Source organism: Lepidochelys olivacea, assembly GCF_965140295.1.
Source record: "Lepidochelys olivacea isolate rLepOli2 genome assembly, chromosome: 1".
NCBI lineage: Eukaryota > Metazoa > Chordata > Testudines > Cheloniidae > Lepidochelys > Lepidochelys olivacea.
Genome location: NC_140411.1, coordinates 4,863,985 through 4,878,316, shown reverse-complemented (window position 1 = coordinate 4,878,316; position 14,332 = coordinate 4,863,985). Strand labels below are relative to the sequence as shown.

General features: G+C 46.8%; 1 protein-coding gene across 1 annotated transcript; it reads left to right on the top strand.

Annotated features, from left to right (window-relative positions):
• Positions 1–12,371: 12,371 nt before the first annotated feature.
• On the top strand, positions 12,372–13,310 carry LOC311514487 (olfactory receptor 52D1-like; the record flags this gene model as incomplete). The annotated part of the gene is made up of 1 exon (XM_084617054.1): positions 12,372–13,310. One exon carries the CDS (start codon positions 12,372–12,374, stop codon positions 13,308–13,310), a length of 939 nt encoding a protein of 312 aa, XP_084473180.1.
• Positions 13,311–14,332: the final 1,022 nt, after the last annotated feature.

Genomic DNA, 14,332 nt, shown 5'->3' with positions numbered 1-14,332 from the left:
TTCAAGAATTAGATTGGGTTAATTTTAGGTTAGCTTTAAAGTGATTTGGGCCTATTAATGCAGTAGAAATCTGGCAAACCACCTCAAGCTGAGCTGGAGATGGAGCAGCAGCAGCCAGAAACACAAGGGCCAGAGCAGCAATCCCGAATGCAGAGCTGGGCTGGACACAGATCCGCAGTGCTGAGGCAGAGCTGAGGAGCTGCAGCTGACCGGAACCGGGAGCTGGGTCGGCACAGACCAGCTCTGCCAATGGGGAGCCAGGGCTCAGTTACAGCAGGGAGCTGCGGGGCCAGAGCCAGGATAGTGGACACCACCCATGCCACAAGTAACACAGCAGCCGAGCATGATAAGCGGCTGGGGAGACCAAGGTGGGGCCATAGGCAGAGAGCCCAGCACTGGGAGATGTCATCAGAGAAAAGGGCCTTGAAGGCTGTGTTCAGAAGGGTGGACATAAATCTGATAGAAGGGCAGATGCTGGGGAGAAGGGTCCTGCCACCAAGAACCTGAAGGCGTGTGGCCACTGCCAGGGAAAATGTGTGACCCATGGTATCATCGCAGCACAGCCTGGGCAGGAGGCCTGGGATGTGTGAAGAATAGACTGTGAACTTTTCTTTCATCTCAGAGAGAGCTGTTTCTGATGTTCCCATGCCCCATGCCTTGTTTCAGTGAACCTTTCCCATTTTTCTTATTTTTTTAAATAAATTATATTTTTTTGGAACTTAAAGATCAGTGGGCCAGGGAAGCATCCATTGTGAAGATAGCACCCCAGAGTGGGGACACCCTAGTCCCTGTTCTAGGTGACCATGATGAGAATGGGGGTTCAGCTTCCCAGGAATTCTGGGCCCAGCTGTGTCGCCCAGACCTATAAAATGCAGTAGTATTACTTCCCAAGACCACTGAACTTGTAGCTACATTTCAAATTGAGTTCAAAAAGCCAAACGTTCAGCAAGTAAATTATCAGAAAAATGGGGGAGACAAATCAAGTCTGAAGAGAAGTGCCTGAGAGAGGCAAAAAGGCAGAGGAAGAACACATTTTGTGGCAGCCCAGGGAGGAGAATAGACCTGCTTCCGGCAGCTCCAGGGGAGATGAGATGAGGGAAGGCAGAATCTCCCCTTGAATCTCGCCCAAATGTCCCTCCCTGAGAAAAGGGAGGGTCTGCTGCAGAGACAGCCTGAGAGGGACACATTCATCTGTCATATGAATGCTGGACTGATTGATCCCCTTTATTTGTTGTTTGAAATACCCCAGCAGGGGAGAGACTTTGTACTGAGCCGGCCCCAGGAGGCTGGGCCAAAGCATAGGAAGAGGCAGTTGCTCTCTGAGAGGAAAAGCGAAGGCCTCCCTACATGCAGCCACCAGAAGGTGCCTTGGGGTGAGCAGACACCCTTCATGCTGACTTACCCCAGACAAAGACTTTGGGACATTCGCAGGGAGGTGGTAGGAAGTGACCCAGGGAGGGCTGCCTTACATAGGTGACAGGTATAATAGGCCATGGAAGGCTAAGCCTCCCCTGTGGTGCAGCCGCTGCCCAACCACCTTTGGGAGCATGGACGCCTGGGATGTGGTGGCCCCAATGAGCTCTGCCCCTGAAACCTCCTCTCGCTTTTTTCCCGTGGCCCCACCCATGCTCCACCTCTTCCTGTCCCTGCTCCGCCCCTCTGCTGAGACCTCTGCTGCTTCTCACTGAGTCCTTTGGTGGTGAAACACTGGAATGCGTTGCCTAGGGAGGTGGTGGAATCTCCTTCCTTAGAAGTTTTTAATGTCAGGCTTGACAAAGCCCTGGCTGGGATGATTTAATTGGGGATGGGTCCTGCTTTTGAGCAGGGGGTTGGACTAGATGACCTCCTGAGGTCCCTTCCAACCCTGATATTCTATGATTCTATGATTTTATGATTCTTTCTCTCCTCCCCCATAAGCCTCCACAGCCAATCACTCATCAAATCTCTCCCCCCAACACCCCGCTGGTGGACCCTGCGGCTGCTGTGGCATTCGCTAAGTCCTTACTTACTCCTCTCCCGCACCCCACTCCTCCCTGTCCTCTCCACTCACAGCTTGCTGAGTCCCTCCTCTACTCCACCCAGACCCCCCTCCCCTGAGGCCCCTACCACCTGCCGCTTGCCAGTGAAAAACAGAATCACATTTAAAAGTGTTCTCCTGACCCCCTGTGTTCCAGCCCCCTTAGCGGAGTCTCTCCAGTAGCAGCAGGCATAGCAGCAGGAGGAATCCCACAGCTGGTCCAGGTGTTGGAGCCAGACATCTACCAAAGAGTAGAGGCATGCAAATGCCGTAGGTGATTAATTGGTACAAAGTCCAGAGAGAGAGAGAGAGAGAGAGAGAGAGCAAACTAGGGAAACTAGAATAAGCAAAGTGGGTCTTGGTCTTTCTCATTGACGTAGGAATATAACAAGACATTTTCATTTTTAGAGTACAGCGAGAAGGCAGATGCAGTTCCCTGCTTTCCTTGCAGACAGGTTTCCAGTGATTTGAGAGATCCTGCATTCACCAAAAAGGAGTAAGAGACTGGGAAAATATAGGGAAAAAGCTTCGGAAACTTTCAATCTCCCATACACAAGCAGTGTTCTGAAAGGTGGCATTTATTCAAACAGTCAAAAGAAGTGGGCTCTGCCGTGGCAGAGTTGTCAAATTCTCACAAGAAGGCATTACAGGAAAATAAACTATTCTGCAAGAATCCCCAATGTACAGCTTTACTTGGATAACCAAGGAATTGCACTGAGGGGTCAGGAAGAGAAAGAAGAATCAGCAAAACATGGAAACTTTCTGTAATTATGCAATTTGTTTTCACAGTATGATGAACCATTCACAAAAAAAAAAAAAAAAACAAGAAAGAAAGGGGAAAAAATTACATTCAGTCTCACAAGCCACTCAACTCAAAACGAGCTTTAACAAGTTGCTCCCGGCATTGTGAAAAGTGCAATCCTTCAGAAAGTTCAGGACAATGGGTGTTGCACAGTTCTTGTTGCTGCAGAGCTCAGTTTTAAACACAGGGAAAGGACAGTCTGTGTGAGAGAAACAGAAAATCTGGAAATAAAGGAACAGTTTCAATCCAGTTTCTAGGATTTATTGATTGCTCTGAGCCTGGGAATGCTGGTGCCATCTATCCCAGTGTTCAATGGTTTTTACAAGCACCAGGGGCTGCAAACTTGCTGGTCATAGCCCAGTGTTCTGATGGTACCGCTGTCATGGGAGGTCATGTAACTGGAGTACCTCCAAAAATGCTGGAAGATCACCCCTCCCCTCCCCCCACCCCACTATACATATAGGCTGCATGGCTCATGAAATGTATTTGATTTTATTTATTTGAGGCATACAAAGTAAACAGGATAGCAATGTGATTTTTTTTTCTTTTTTTTTTTTTTAGAATCCAGGGGGCGTGTTTCCCTTCTTTTCACAGCCTGGCACACACCATGCTTACTTGGAGGCCCAGAAGACGGCTGGAGTGAAACTGAAACTGTCCAGTTTAAGTGACATGCAATGGTCATCCAGATAGAAGAATGCATCTCTTGCAAAGAACTTCATAAGAGCACTACTCAGCAGCTTGTTGGGACTGTCAGAGCTTCCCTACTGAAGATTGATTGGAGCGTTCGGTTTGTTGGAGAATGGGTAGAAAATACATTTTTGAGTGTGCTTGACCTTTTTTAGCATGTTCTTAGTTTGATTCACGTAGCACACAAAGCTCTGCAGACACAAGGCATGACACTTTCTCAGGTCTGCAGTGTACAGCAGGGAACTGTCCAAGCGCTGGAACATATGCCAACCTGAGCTCAGCAGGATGCTCTTTTGGAGGAAGCCCAAAAGTTTTGTGAACTGCATGATGTCCCTGTTACCCCTGGTGTAGAGGAAGAGTATGCTCACAAACAACCTGTGAAAAAACAGCCTTTCTTGGCTGTATAGTTCTTACAAGCACACTGAGAGAATGAGAATATCAGCCAGTGAAAAATGAGAATGCTAAAGGAAAATGGGGAAGATAGCTGTATTTTCCTGTGTTGGACGCACTGTTACATGATTGTAATCATAGGTTTTCATCCCAGTCAATGGACATAGCTAAAAGTGTAGGTGCAGGGCTAAAATGTGATCCAGAAGGCATTGATGGACTGCTCAGTAAATATTCAAGTGCCCTTTCGATCAATTCGAAACTTCCTCACACAGAGTTGGCGAGACTTTGCGAGTGGTGGGGTCTCAGGTGTGGAGGTGTGGAGGGACTCGGTGGGCACTGGACGGTGGGCCTTGGGTTACAGGGGATTGAGGAAAGAAGGTAGGGACTCGGCTAATGGTGAGCGGTGGAGGTCCTGGCTGTGGGGGGTGGAGGAATTTGGTGGGCAATGGGACCACGTGGGACAGGAAATAGAGGAGGGGAGGGACTTGGCAGTGGCAGGCAGGGGGGCCATACAGAACGGAGGTGGAACAGGAGGCAGAGGTGGAGCCATGATGCAGGCACCAGGGGAGCTTCCAGTGCTTGGCCACCCTCTCCAAATGACAGATCCATGCACCAGCCATGCCGTCTTTCCATTCCCAGCTGTCAGAGTATTGATAGCCCCCAAAAGGTCCCTGGGTCAAAGCCCAGTGCTCTGGAGGGGCCTGGCCTCCTCTACCAAGAAGCGTCTGCACATCACAGGCTTAAGCCCTGACTCCTAGGCGGCACTCCCCTGCCAACCAATTGGAACAATAGTCGTCAAAAGGTGAACGACTTGCCAATTCAGAAATATTTTTCAAAATGACCACATTATACAGGTGTCTCAATATAATAAACGCACAGCTTTCCAATCACTTTCAAAGCTGACAGGTAGGTGCTGATCAATTCAACGTCATTCAGACAAATATGCTTAATTATGCAAGTGATGAGGATTTGTATGAACGAGCTGAAAAACTAGCCAATCGTTCCAAACCACATTTCTTGTTCTTTTCCTGGATAGTTGCTTTCATTCAGATCTGCTTAGAGAAGCGGTTCTCAGACTATGGGAGGTGTGGGGATGTATAAAGGGAGGCTCAAACTGTGTGGGGTGACAGTGAGTGCTGCAGCCTCATGGGGCTCTTCAGGGCTCTACACTCGTCCCGTGCAGGGTCTCTTGGCAACTGTGACAGGTCATCTGTCATTTGTGTGGATTCCACCCCAAGTACTTAAAAAGAATCTTACAACAATTATCAGCAGCACGCTTATAGTGAAACACAGCTGACATAAATCCTTTTGTGACAAAGGGAGAAAAGCGTACAACACAAGCCAAAGGGAAGGCAGCAGCAGAGGTTCCAGCAAAATGGAGAAGTTGAAAATATGATGCAGCTCATTTCAAACTGGGCTTTGCATGGAGTGGGTCCAATGATGCACCGAGGCCTCAATGTGTTGTATGTTGTGAAGTACGGGCAAACAGCAATATGTGGCCCGGCAAGCTAGGTCAAAGTGTCTCAAAACAAGTCACCCTACCTTAGTACCTAAACCTGGCAAGTTTTTTCAGAGGAAGCTCAATGAGTTAACGGGACAAAAAAGTTGTTGAAGTGTACAGCAGTGGTAACAAGAAGGCTACTTGGTTTCAGAGCAGTAGCCGTGTTAGTCTATATCAGCAAAAAGAATATGAGTACTTGTGGAACCTTAGAGACTAACAAATTTATTTGGGCATAAGCTTTCATGGGCTAAAATCCACTTCATCAGATGCATGGAGTGGAAAATACAGTCTCAAGATAGATAGATAGATAGATAGATAGATAGATAGATAGATAGATAGATAGATAGATAGAACATGATAAGATGGGGTTGCCATACCAACTCTAACAAGACAAATCAATTAAGGTGAGCTATTATCAGCAGGAGAAAAAGAAAGAAAAAAAAAACCTTCTGTAGTGATAATCAGAATGGCCCTTTTCAAACGGTTGACAAGAAGAAGGTGTGAGTAACAGTAGGGGAAAAATTAGCATGGGGAAATAGTTTTAGTTTGTGTAATAACCCATCCATTCCCAGTCTTTATTCAAGCCTAATTTAATGGTGTCCAGTGTGAAAGTCCAGTTCTGCAGTTTCTTGTTGGAGTCTGTTTTTCAAGGTTTTTTGTTGAAGAATTCTGACTTTTAGGTCTGTAAAAAGGCACGAAGGCAGTAGGAACCAGAATCCCACTGAATGCTGATGGACACTGGGCACCTAATTCACATCTATGCTTCTGAACATCTCCCTCAACCCTCCCTATCCTAATTACAGCTGGTGCAGTGATTCTAGCAGTCCGCAGGTTTCAGGGCACATGCTGATCACTGAAGGGACTCAGGAAGCTGCTTCTGCCCATGGCATGATACTGCACTATGGCGGGTTTATGACTAAGCAGGGGCAATCTGTGTAGTCCTCGGTCAAAGAGAGGCTATCATATAGGAGGGGCTATTACTCTGTGTTTGAAACAAGGATTTGCCAGAACCTTTCAATGTGCGTGTTGCATTGTCAGGGATTCAGTGCAGGGCTTGTCCGCTGGGAGGAGAGGAGATGATGCTCAGATTCTATGACAATGGGCAGGAGCATGGAAATGCAGATAGATAAATGAGTACATCTAAGCCTTGGCCTTTATTTTTCTCTCTGGGGTTTCAGTAGTGCTGGGCCACTCTAACAAGTCTGCAAGACTCAGTTTTCCCGACAATCTGAGCCCCTGGTATCAGAGAATCATTTCTTCACTCTGCTGGGAGGCTCTTACCTGAAGTTCTCCAGGGTCTATTTTCTGCTGTTCTTGCTGCTCAAGAAGCCAAGGGAATTGTAGGGGAGTCCAGGCCAACCTGAGAGTCCACAGGGACTGCACAGGGAAATCATAAAGGTCGCTGTCCGGCACACTGAATGTCAGAAGTGAAATTCATACACTGATGATCACAGCTCTGCCTTTCTTTTGCAGTCTGGAGATTTCCTTCCTCTGCTGAGTGGGATTTTGGTGAGTTGACTGTTTCTACAATAAAATTCAGAGTAACAGCCATGTTAGTCTGTATTCGCAAAAAGAAAAGGAGTACTTGTGGCACCTTAGAGACTAACCAATTTATTTGAGCATAAGCTTTCGTGAGCTACAGCTCACTTCATCGGATGCATAGTGTGGAAAGTACAGAAGATCTTTTTATACACACAAAGCATGAAAAAATGGGTGTTTACCACTACAAAATGTATTCTCTTCCCCCCTTCCCACTCTCCTGCTGGTAATAGCTTATCTAAAGTGATCACTCTCCTTACAATGTGTATGATAATCAAGGTGGGCCATTTCCAGCACAAATCCAGGGTTTAACAAGAACGTCTGAGGATGGGGTGGGGTAGGAAAAAACAAGGGGAACCTATTCCCTAAATATTCCCTAAATAGGTTCCCCTTGTTTTTTCCTACCCCACCCCATCCTCAGACGTTCTTGTTAAACCCTGGATTTGTGCTGGAAATGGCCCACCTTGATTATCATACACATTGTAAGGAGAGTGATCACTTTAGATAAGCTATTACCAGCAGGAGAGTGGGTTTGTTGCATGGGGGGGGAGAAAACCTGGATTTGTGCTAGAAATGGCCCAACTTGATTATCATACACATTGTAAGGAGAGTGATCACTTTAGATAAGCTATTACCAGCAGGAGAGTGGGGTGGGGGAAGAGAAAACCTTTTGTAGTGGTAAACACCCATTTTTTCATGCTTTGTGTGTATAAAAAGATCTTCTGTACTTTCCACACTATGTATCCGATGAAGTGAGCTGTAGCTCACGAAAGCTCATGCTCAAATAAATCGGTTAGTCTCTAAGGTGCCACAAGTCCTCCTTTTCTTTTTACAATAAAATTAGTGCTAAGGTCTCAGGAAGGTTTCCAGGATTCAAGTCAAGAACCATCTGGGCTGGAATTCTCCAACATAGTGAATTGAATGGTTTAGTATTATCAGAAACACAAAGAGATTTACTTGGTAAAATTGGAACTACAAATGTATTGGAAGGGTATAGACACTAATTTGTTTTTCCAATCAGTTCCTTGTCTTGTACTGTGTCCTTCTATCTGTATCAGTAGCTTTGTTTTTCTTGGTCTGTGTTGTTTTTCCTCTGGATCACTCAAGTTTTCCAATTCTGCAACTTCATTGCCCTGTTAAGAAGTGTAGCCAGAGCCTCTACAGTGGGTATCTGTGTTACAGAGGGATCACAACAGGAATAAGTTGCACACTGATCTCACATGCTGCCTTCAGTGGGTCACTTCAATTGACACTGGCCTCCCAGAGAATAAATACAGGATCCCTGTGTTTTGGAATCCCCACCTTTCATACCTCGGTCTCAGAATGCCACATAAACTGGGGGTTTCCTTCAGACTCTTTCATCACCCTAACAGAATAGTGCTTTCTCTAGCCGGACGTAAAGCCAGGATTTTCACAGCTCTGAACTGGAAGTTATACACTAAAGGTGAAATCTTGATCACATTGAGTTCAATGCCAGAACTCCCAGCACGGCCAGGATTTCACCCTAAATCCACATGTAGGGACATAAATCAATGTCCTGAATCACCCAAGCCAAGAGCCTGAGGTGAATTCAACTGGAGTAGCCCTGTGGCCTCAAGGGAAGGGTGAGCTCATCTGGACCAAAGAGCTGACAGGAGAGTTGTTGAAATCTCAAACTCACAGTTTTAAATGTTCAGAACAATTGAGATCACAATTTTTTCAGGAGGGAGAAGGGTCTGCTCTCTCTGTGCCCTGGCATCACTGGGTCTGGAGAGGATGAGAAGCACCAAGAGGCAGTAAAAATAGAAACATGTTTCTGACATAGAGGACACCAGGTGATGCTGGAAATCGCTCCAGGAAAAAAAAAAAAAACAGTGTGTGTGTGTTTGTAGGGATGTGCAGTTTCCAGATCACAGTGGCAAGGAGTCCTAAAACCGGGTGATTTAGGGAATGCACATCCTGCCTCAGGCATAAACCGAAGAGGCATAACCAGGACTCCTGAGGCGGGGGGGAAGGGGGGGGGTCTCACACTGTAATGTAACATGGACCACACAGTAGCAGACTGTCTCTGACACCTTCCCCCTTCTGGATCATCCCTCCTCTTGTGAGCAACCCAACGACAGCCTCCTGGCAACGTCAGCAATTGCCAACATGGAAAAGCAGCCTTAGGAAGGTGTGTCCGGATTTCTAATGGGCTTCAATAGGTAAACGTTTGTGTCGTTCTGAGGAAGAGTTACTCACACTGGCTCCTTTTAGTCTCCACGTCCTCTCTCCCTCCCGCCTGGCCTGTCCCTCTCTTGTTTTCAGGCTGAGCTGCTGCTCGTGTTCCCTTCGCCCCCAGAAAGGCAGTTCAGGCTGATCTCCCCCTTATCCCCGGTTCAGGCAAACACTGAGTTCAACCCGGGGAGAGGGATAGCTCAGTGGTTTGAGCATTGGCCTGCTAAACCCAGGGTTGTGAGTTCAATCCTTGAGGGGCCATTTAGGGATCTGGGCCAAAATTGTGGATTGGTCCTGCTTTGAGCAGGGGGTTGGACTAGATGACCTCCTGAGGTCCCTTCCAACCCCGATATTCTATGATTCTATGAGTTCTGGTCCCCAACAGTTTGGTTTGGTTCTAGCCTTGTCTGAGGAGGGATTTCTATGAGCTGTCGCTGTAGGGTCTGGCACCTGGTTTTGGTCTGGGTGAGGGGTGTCACTGTGTGTCAGGGCTGGAAGTTGTGGGTGTGGGAGACCTACATGGACAGGCGGGCAGTGCTGGTGGTTGTGGGGCAGGCAGGGAGGTAAACATGGGCAGGAGGGCAGCACCGGGGGTTGTGGGGCAGGTGTCAGGATGTACATGGGCAGGCAGGCATCACTGAGGGTTATGGGGGTGAGGAGGAGGATGTACATGGATGGTGGGCAGTGCTGGTACTTGTGGGGGCAAGGAGGGCGGTGTACACAGAGAATCAGGCCGCTGATGGTTGTGGGAAGGGGCAGAAGGGTGTACATTGACACGCGATCAGCACTGGCGGTGGTGAGGACAGGAAGCTGGGTGTACACTGATAGGTGGGCAGCACTGCTGAAATAAATTGTTTCTTTTGTTTGTTGGTCCAAGACCAGCACTGGGGCCTTTCCAGTGCATTTGGGCTGGTGTCCGCGTCTCTTTGCCCTCACAAGCCACAGAACTGCAGCCTGGGTGTCAAAACCTTGACTCAGTTTTGTTTCCAACTGTTATTGTTGTTATGTAAATTCAGGCATTTCACCTGTGGAAACAACCATAGACCCTTGTGTGACATTGCACCCCACATTCTTCCTTGTGATATTAGTATGACATGATTATAGCATAATTATGGCATATTTTATGCAAGATGGGTCATGCAAGATGTCATTGGAAAAGTTAGGATTTTCTGAAAATGATTTAGGAAAATGAAGTGATGAATATTGTCTACAGATCTGTATTTCAAATGTAGTTACTTGGGTAACTGGGGGGGGCAGTTAAGCTGGGGGGTCTTGGGAGGGGGCGGTCAGGGGACAAGGAGCAGGGGGGTTGGATGGGTCGGGGATTCTGAGGGAGGCAGTCAGGGGGCGGGAAGTGGGAGGGGGCAGAGAGGAGGTGGGGGCCAGGCTGTTTGGGGTGGTCAGAGTTTGGACCAGGAGAGGTGTGTCCCTGCCTGTGTGAATCCTGGTGGAGGTGTGGGACCAGGATCAGGTCTGCTGTTTGTCACAGCAGCACACTGAGAGAGGGAGCCCAGGCTGGGGAGTCAGAGGGCTCAGTGGTTCCCCAGTTCCAGGTGTCACCCCGGGGACAACCCGTCACACTTTGCTCCTCAGCTGCTTCAGTCTCACAAAATACTCCATACTCTCCGTCCCCATCTCAGGCTGCCCCGATTCCAACAGCACACTGGTCGCCAGTATCTTCTCCATGCTCCCCAGCCATCCCTGGCTCCCACAACCTCAGAGATGCCCCAAACTCCTCATAATTCTTCCTCTGTAGGGGGTGAGGTACCTCACATTACACCTACTCCCTTGGTTGGGGGGTAATCAGTGACTGTGTCTCACTGGTGATAAATCTCTCTCATAAGTGGCATATGCCAAGGCACCAATGTGACTTCTCTTGTTACACCCATACAAACTGCGTGGTGCTTCAGGGGCTGCTACATAGGAACAACTCACAAGCTGAGAAGTATGCACATTATATAATAAGAACGGGCAACTCTGGGACATGTGAGGGCCTAGCTCAATTCAGTTGCCATGTGCAGGAACCACTGGTGAGTGCCTGAAACAGTGGGCTACTAGGAAACAGATGTTAAATCGAGGATGCTCTGGGACCATTTGCTATCCAGCTCTGTTACCCATTAATGCAAGGATTGTACCAGATTTCATGGGCTGAAGTCATTATTTTTCTCACCTAAAATGTTCATCCAGCCTCATGAAATACACACCTAGTATAACATTTGAAAGGGGCAGCACTCACATGAGAATTTCTCCCCAGAGGGCTAAATTCAAGAGTCAGGAATAGAAAAAAATGCCTTCCATAAGCTCAGGTAAGAGCTTGCAATCAAAAGGACTCCAGCTGATTCCTGGGGACATGTTTGTAGATTCCAAAGCCAGAAGAGACCATTGTAATCATCTAGTCTGTATAACACAGGCCAGAGAATTTCTGTAAAGTTTTTCCTGGAGCAGATCTTTTAGAGAAACATCCAACTTTGATTTAAACATTCTCAATAACGAAAAATCCACTAGGACCCTTGTTAAATTGTTCCAATGGTAAATTACTCTCACCCTTTAAAAAATGTAGGCCTTATTTCCAGTCAGAATTTCTTTAACTTCAGCTTCCAGCAACCGGATCCTGTTACACCTCTGTATGCTAGGCTGAAGAGCCTATTATTAAATACTGGTCCCTTGTTTGCATACTTACAGATTGTTATCAAGTCAACTTAATCATTTTTGTTAAACTAAATAGATTGAGGGTGAAACTTTAACTGACTGATCTCATGGCATTGTATTTTCTTTAGGATTCCCTTTCCCATTCCTCCTGGATCCCAATGTTTTACATAGTTTTTGTCTGTGCTTCAACTGTGAGCAGAGCTGTGTACCATGACACCCAGATCCCTGTCCTGAATTCATGCAGTTAATTTAGAACCTTGTAAGATGTTTGATGAGGTCGAGTTTTTCCCTCCAATGGACATACACGTTGCAGTTATTGATATTGAATTTCATCTTCCATCATGGTGCCATTCACGTGGCTTGGTTAGCCCCATCTCAGGTCTTTTCTGGACCTGACTATGACATAAATAATCTGGAGCCATCTGCAAATATTGCCACCTCACTGCTCACCTGCCCTTATTAGATTGGTAATAACTCTAAAATATTTACCATAGTATTTTTTATAAAGTGTGTAACCCCCCTCACTGTGCTTCTCTCCCTTCACAGGCACCTTGAGTATTTCTGAGCCTGATCGACACATTGACCACCTCATGGGAGCTTTCAACCTCACCCCCTCTGTCCCTTCAACATTCATTCTAATGGGCATCCCTGGCCTGGAAGCTGCTCAGCTCTGGATTTCCATCCCTTTCACTCTGTCCTACTTTATTGGCCTGTTGGGAAATGTCATGGTTCTGTTTGTTGTAGGCAAAGAGCAGACCATGTACAAGCCAATGTACCTGCTGCTCTGCATGTTGGCACTCACAGACATCGGGATATCTACCTCTGTCGTGCCGAAGTCACTGGGTATTTTTTGGTTCAAGTTGAAAGCTATTACTGTGAATGGCTGCCTCACCCAGACCTTCTTCCTTCACACATTTGTTGCTATACAGTCAGCCGTCCTTCTGACAATGGCCTTTGATCGTTATGTTGCCATATGTAACCCTCTGAGATATGCCACCATCCTCACCAACACACGAATAGCTAAGCTAGGATTCCTGGGTTTGACAAGAGCTTTTCTCTTCATACTGCCCGGGCCCCTGCTCCTGAGGAGGCTGTCCTACTGTGGTAACCACATTATCCCACACACATACTGCGAGCACATAGCTGTGGCAAAGATATCATGTGGGGACATCACATTTCACAAAACATATGGCTTGGTGATAACATTTGTAGTCATCGGGTTAGACTTCATGCTCATTGTCCTGTCCTATGGTCTTATCATCAGGGCCGTCTTCAGAATCTCCTCCAAGAAAGCCCACCAGAAAGCCCTCAATACCTGCACAGCCCACATCTGTGTGATGCTGACATTTTATGCTTCCTGCCTCTTCTCCAGCCTTACCCATCGGTTTGGTCAGGGAATTGCTACCCATGTTCACATCATCTTGGCGAACCTCTATTCTCTTGCCCCCCCCATGCTCAACCCTATCATTTATGGAGTCAAAACCAAAGAGCTTCGTGAGAAATTGGGCAAATACATCTGGGGCCACTAACTTTAAACCTGTGTGACGAGAAGGGGTACAGACATCTCCTCATAAATCAAGGGTGTTCTGTCCCAGTTTGGCTGAGCTCAGTATTTTGGAAGTTCACAGTCTGAGAAGTTCCTCACACCTAACGTCTTATCACTCTGTGACCAAGCACTGCTATCACTGATCCTGTTTCCTTCTCTCTGACCATAACCTGACCTCTTTCAACGTCACCCGCCAGCCCCCACGCCCACACACCCTGTCACTTGGCCTTTCCATGACTTTCAGACCAACAAAAGTTACTGCCGCTTTCTGACACAAGTTCGCTTTCCATTATTCCCTGTGTGAATAGGGTTCTGGATCAACTTGGATGAACGGAAACTATACTTTCAGAGAACCAAAGACAAAGAAAGAAACTACCATACTAAGCTTCTTTATCATATGTGCATTAATCCAGTGAAAAAAATGTACCTGATTTTTCTACTTCGAATCCTTCAGGAAGCCTGGAACGTTGGAATGTGTGAATACAGGAATGTGTCAGTTGGAATGTGTGAATACAGGAAAGCTGCTGCAGAAATTGAGGACATTCTATTAGAGCTTGTTGCTGAGAGTTGTGAAACAGTGTGCTTTTGAGATCTGGGCTGCTGTGTTAAACTGTGACATCAATTTTGAGTCAAATAACTTACCACTTTGCAGAGATGGTTTTAGAGTCGCTTTTCAGTTTGAACTTTTCAAATACACACTAACGGTTCCTGTTGTCGAAGATGTGAAACTCGGTGTTGAGAATTCATTTTCAAGTTTGTGAAAGAGGGGAAACAGTGATTTCCACCAAACATCTAGGTGTTTGAATTGTTTGCAGTACTAGTCCTTCCACTGTGATCAGCTCTGCACAATGGAGATTGGTTGATATCTCATTTTTTGTGATTCTTTTGTGGAGACTTTGGACAGTTGGAGCAGCAGTGGAGAGCTTTGCGACTGGCCTCATACTGAGGAAAACTACGCTGAGCAGTTTCGCGTTGAAGTTTTCCAACACACAGATTCCACTGAGG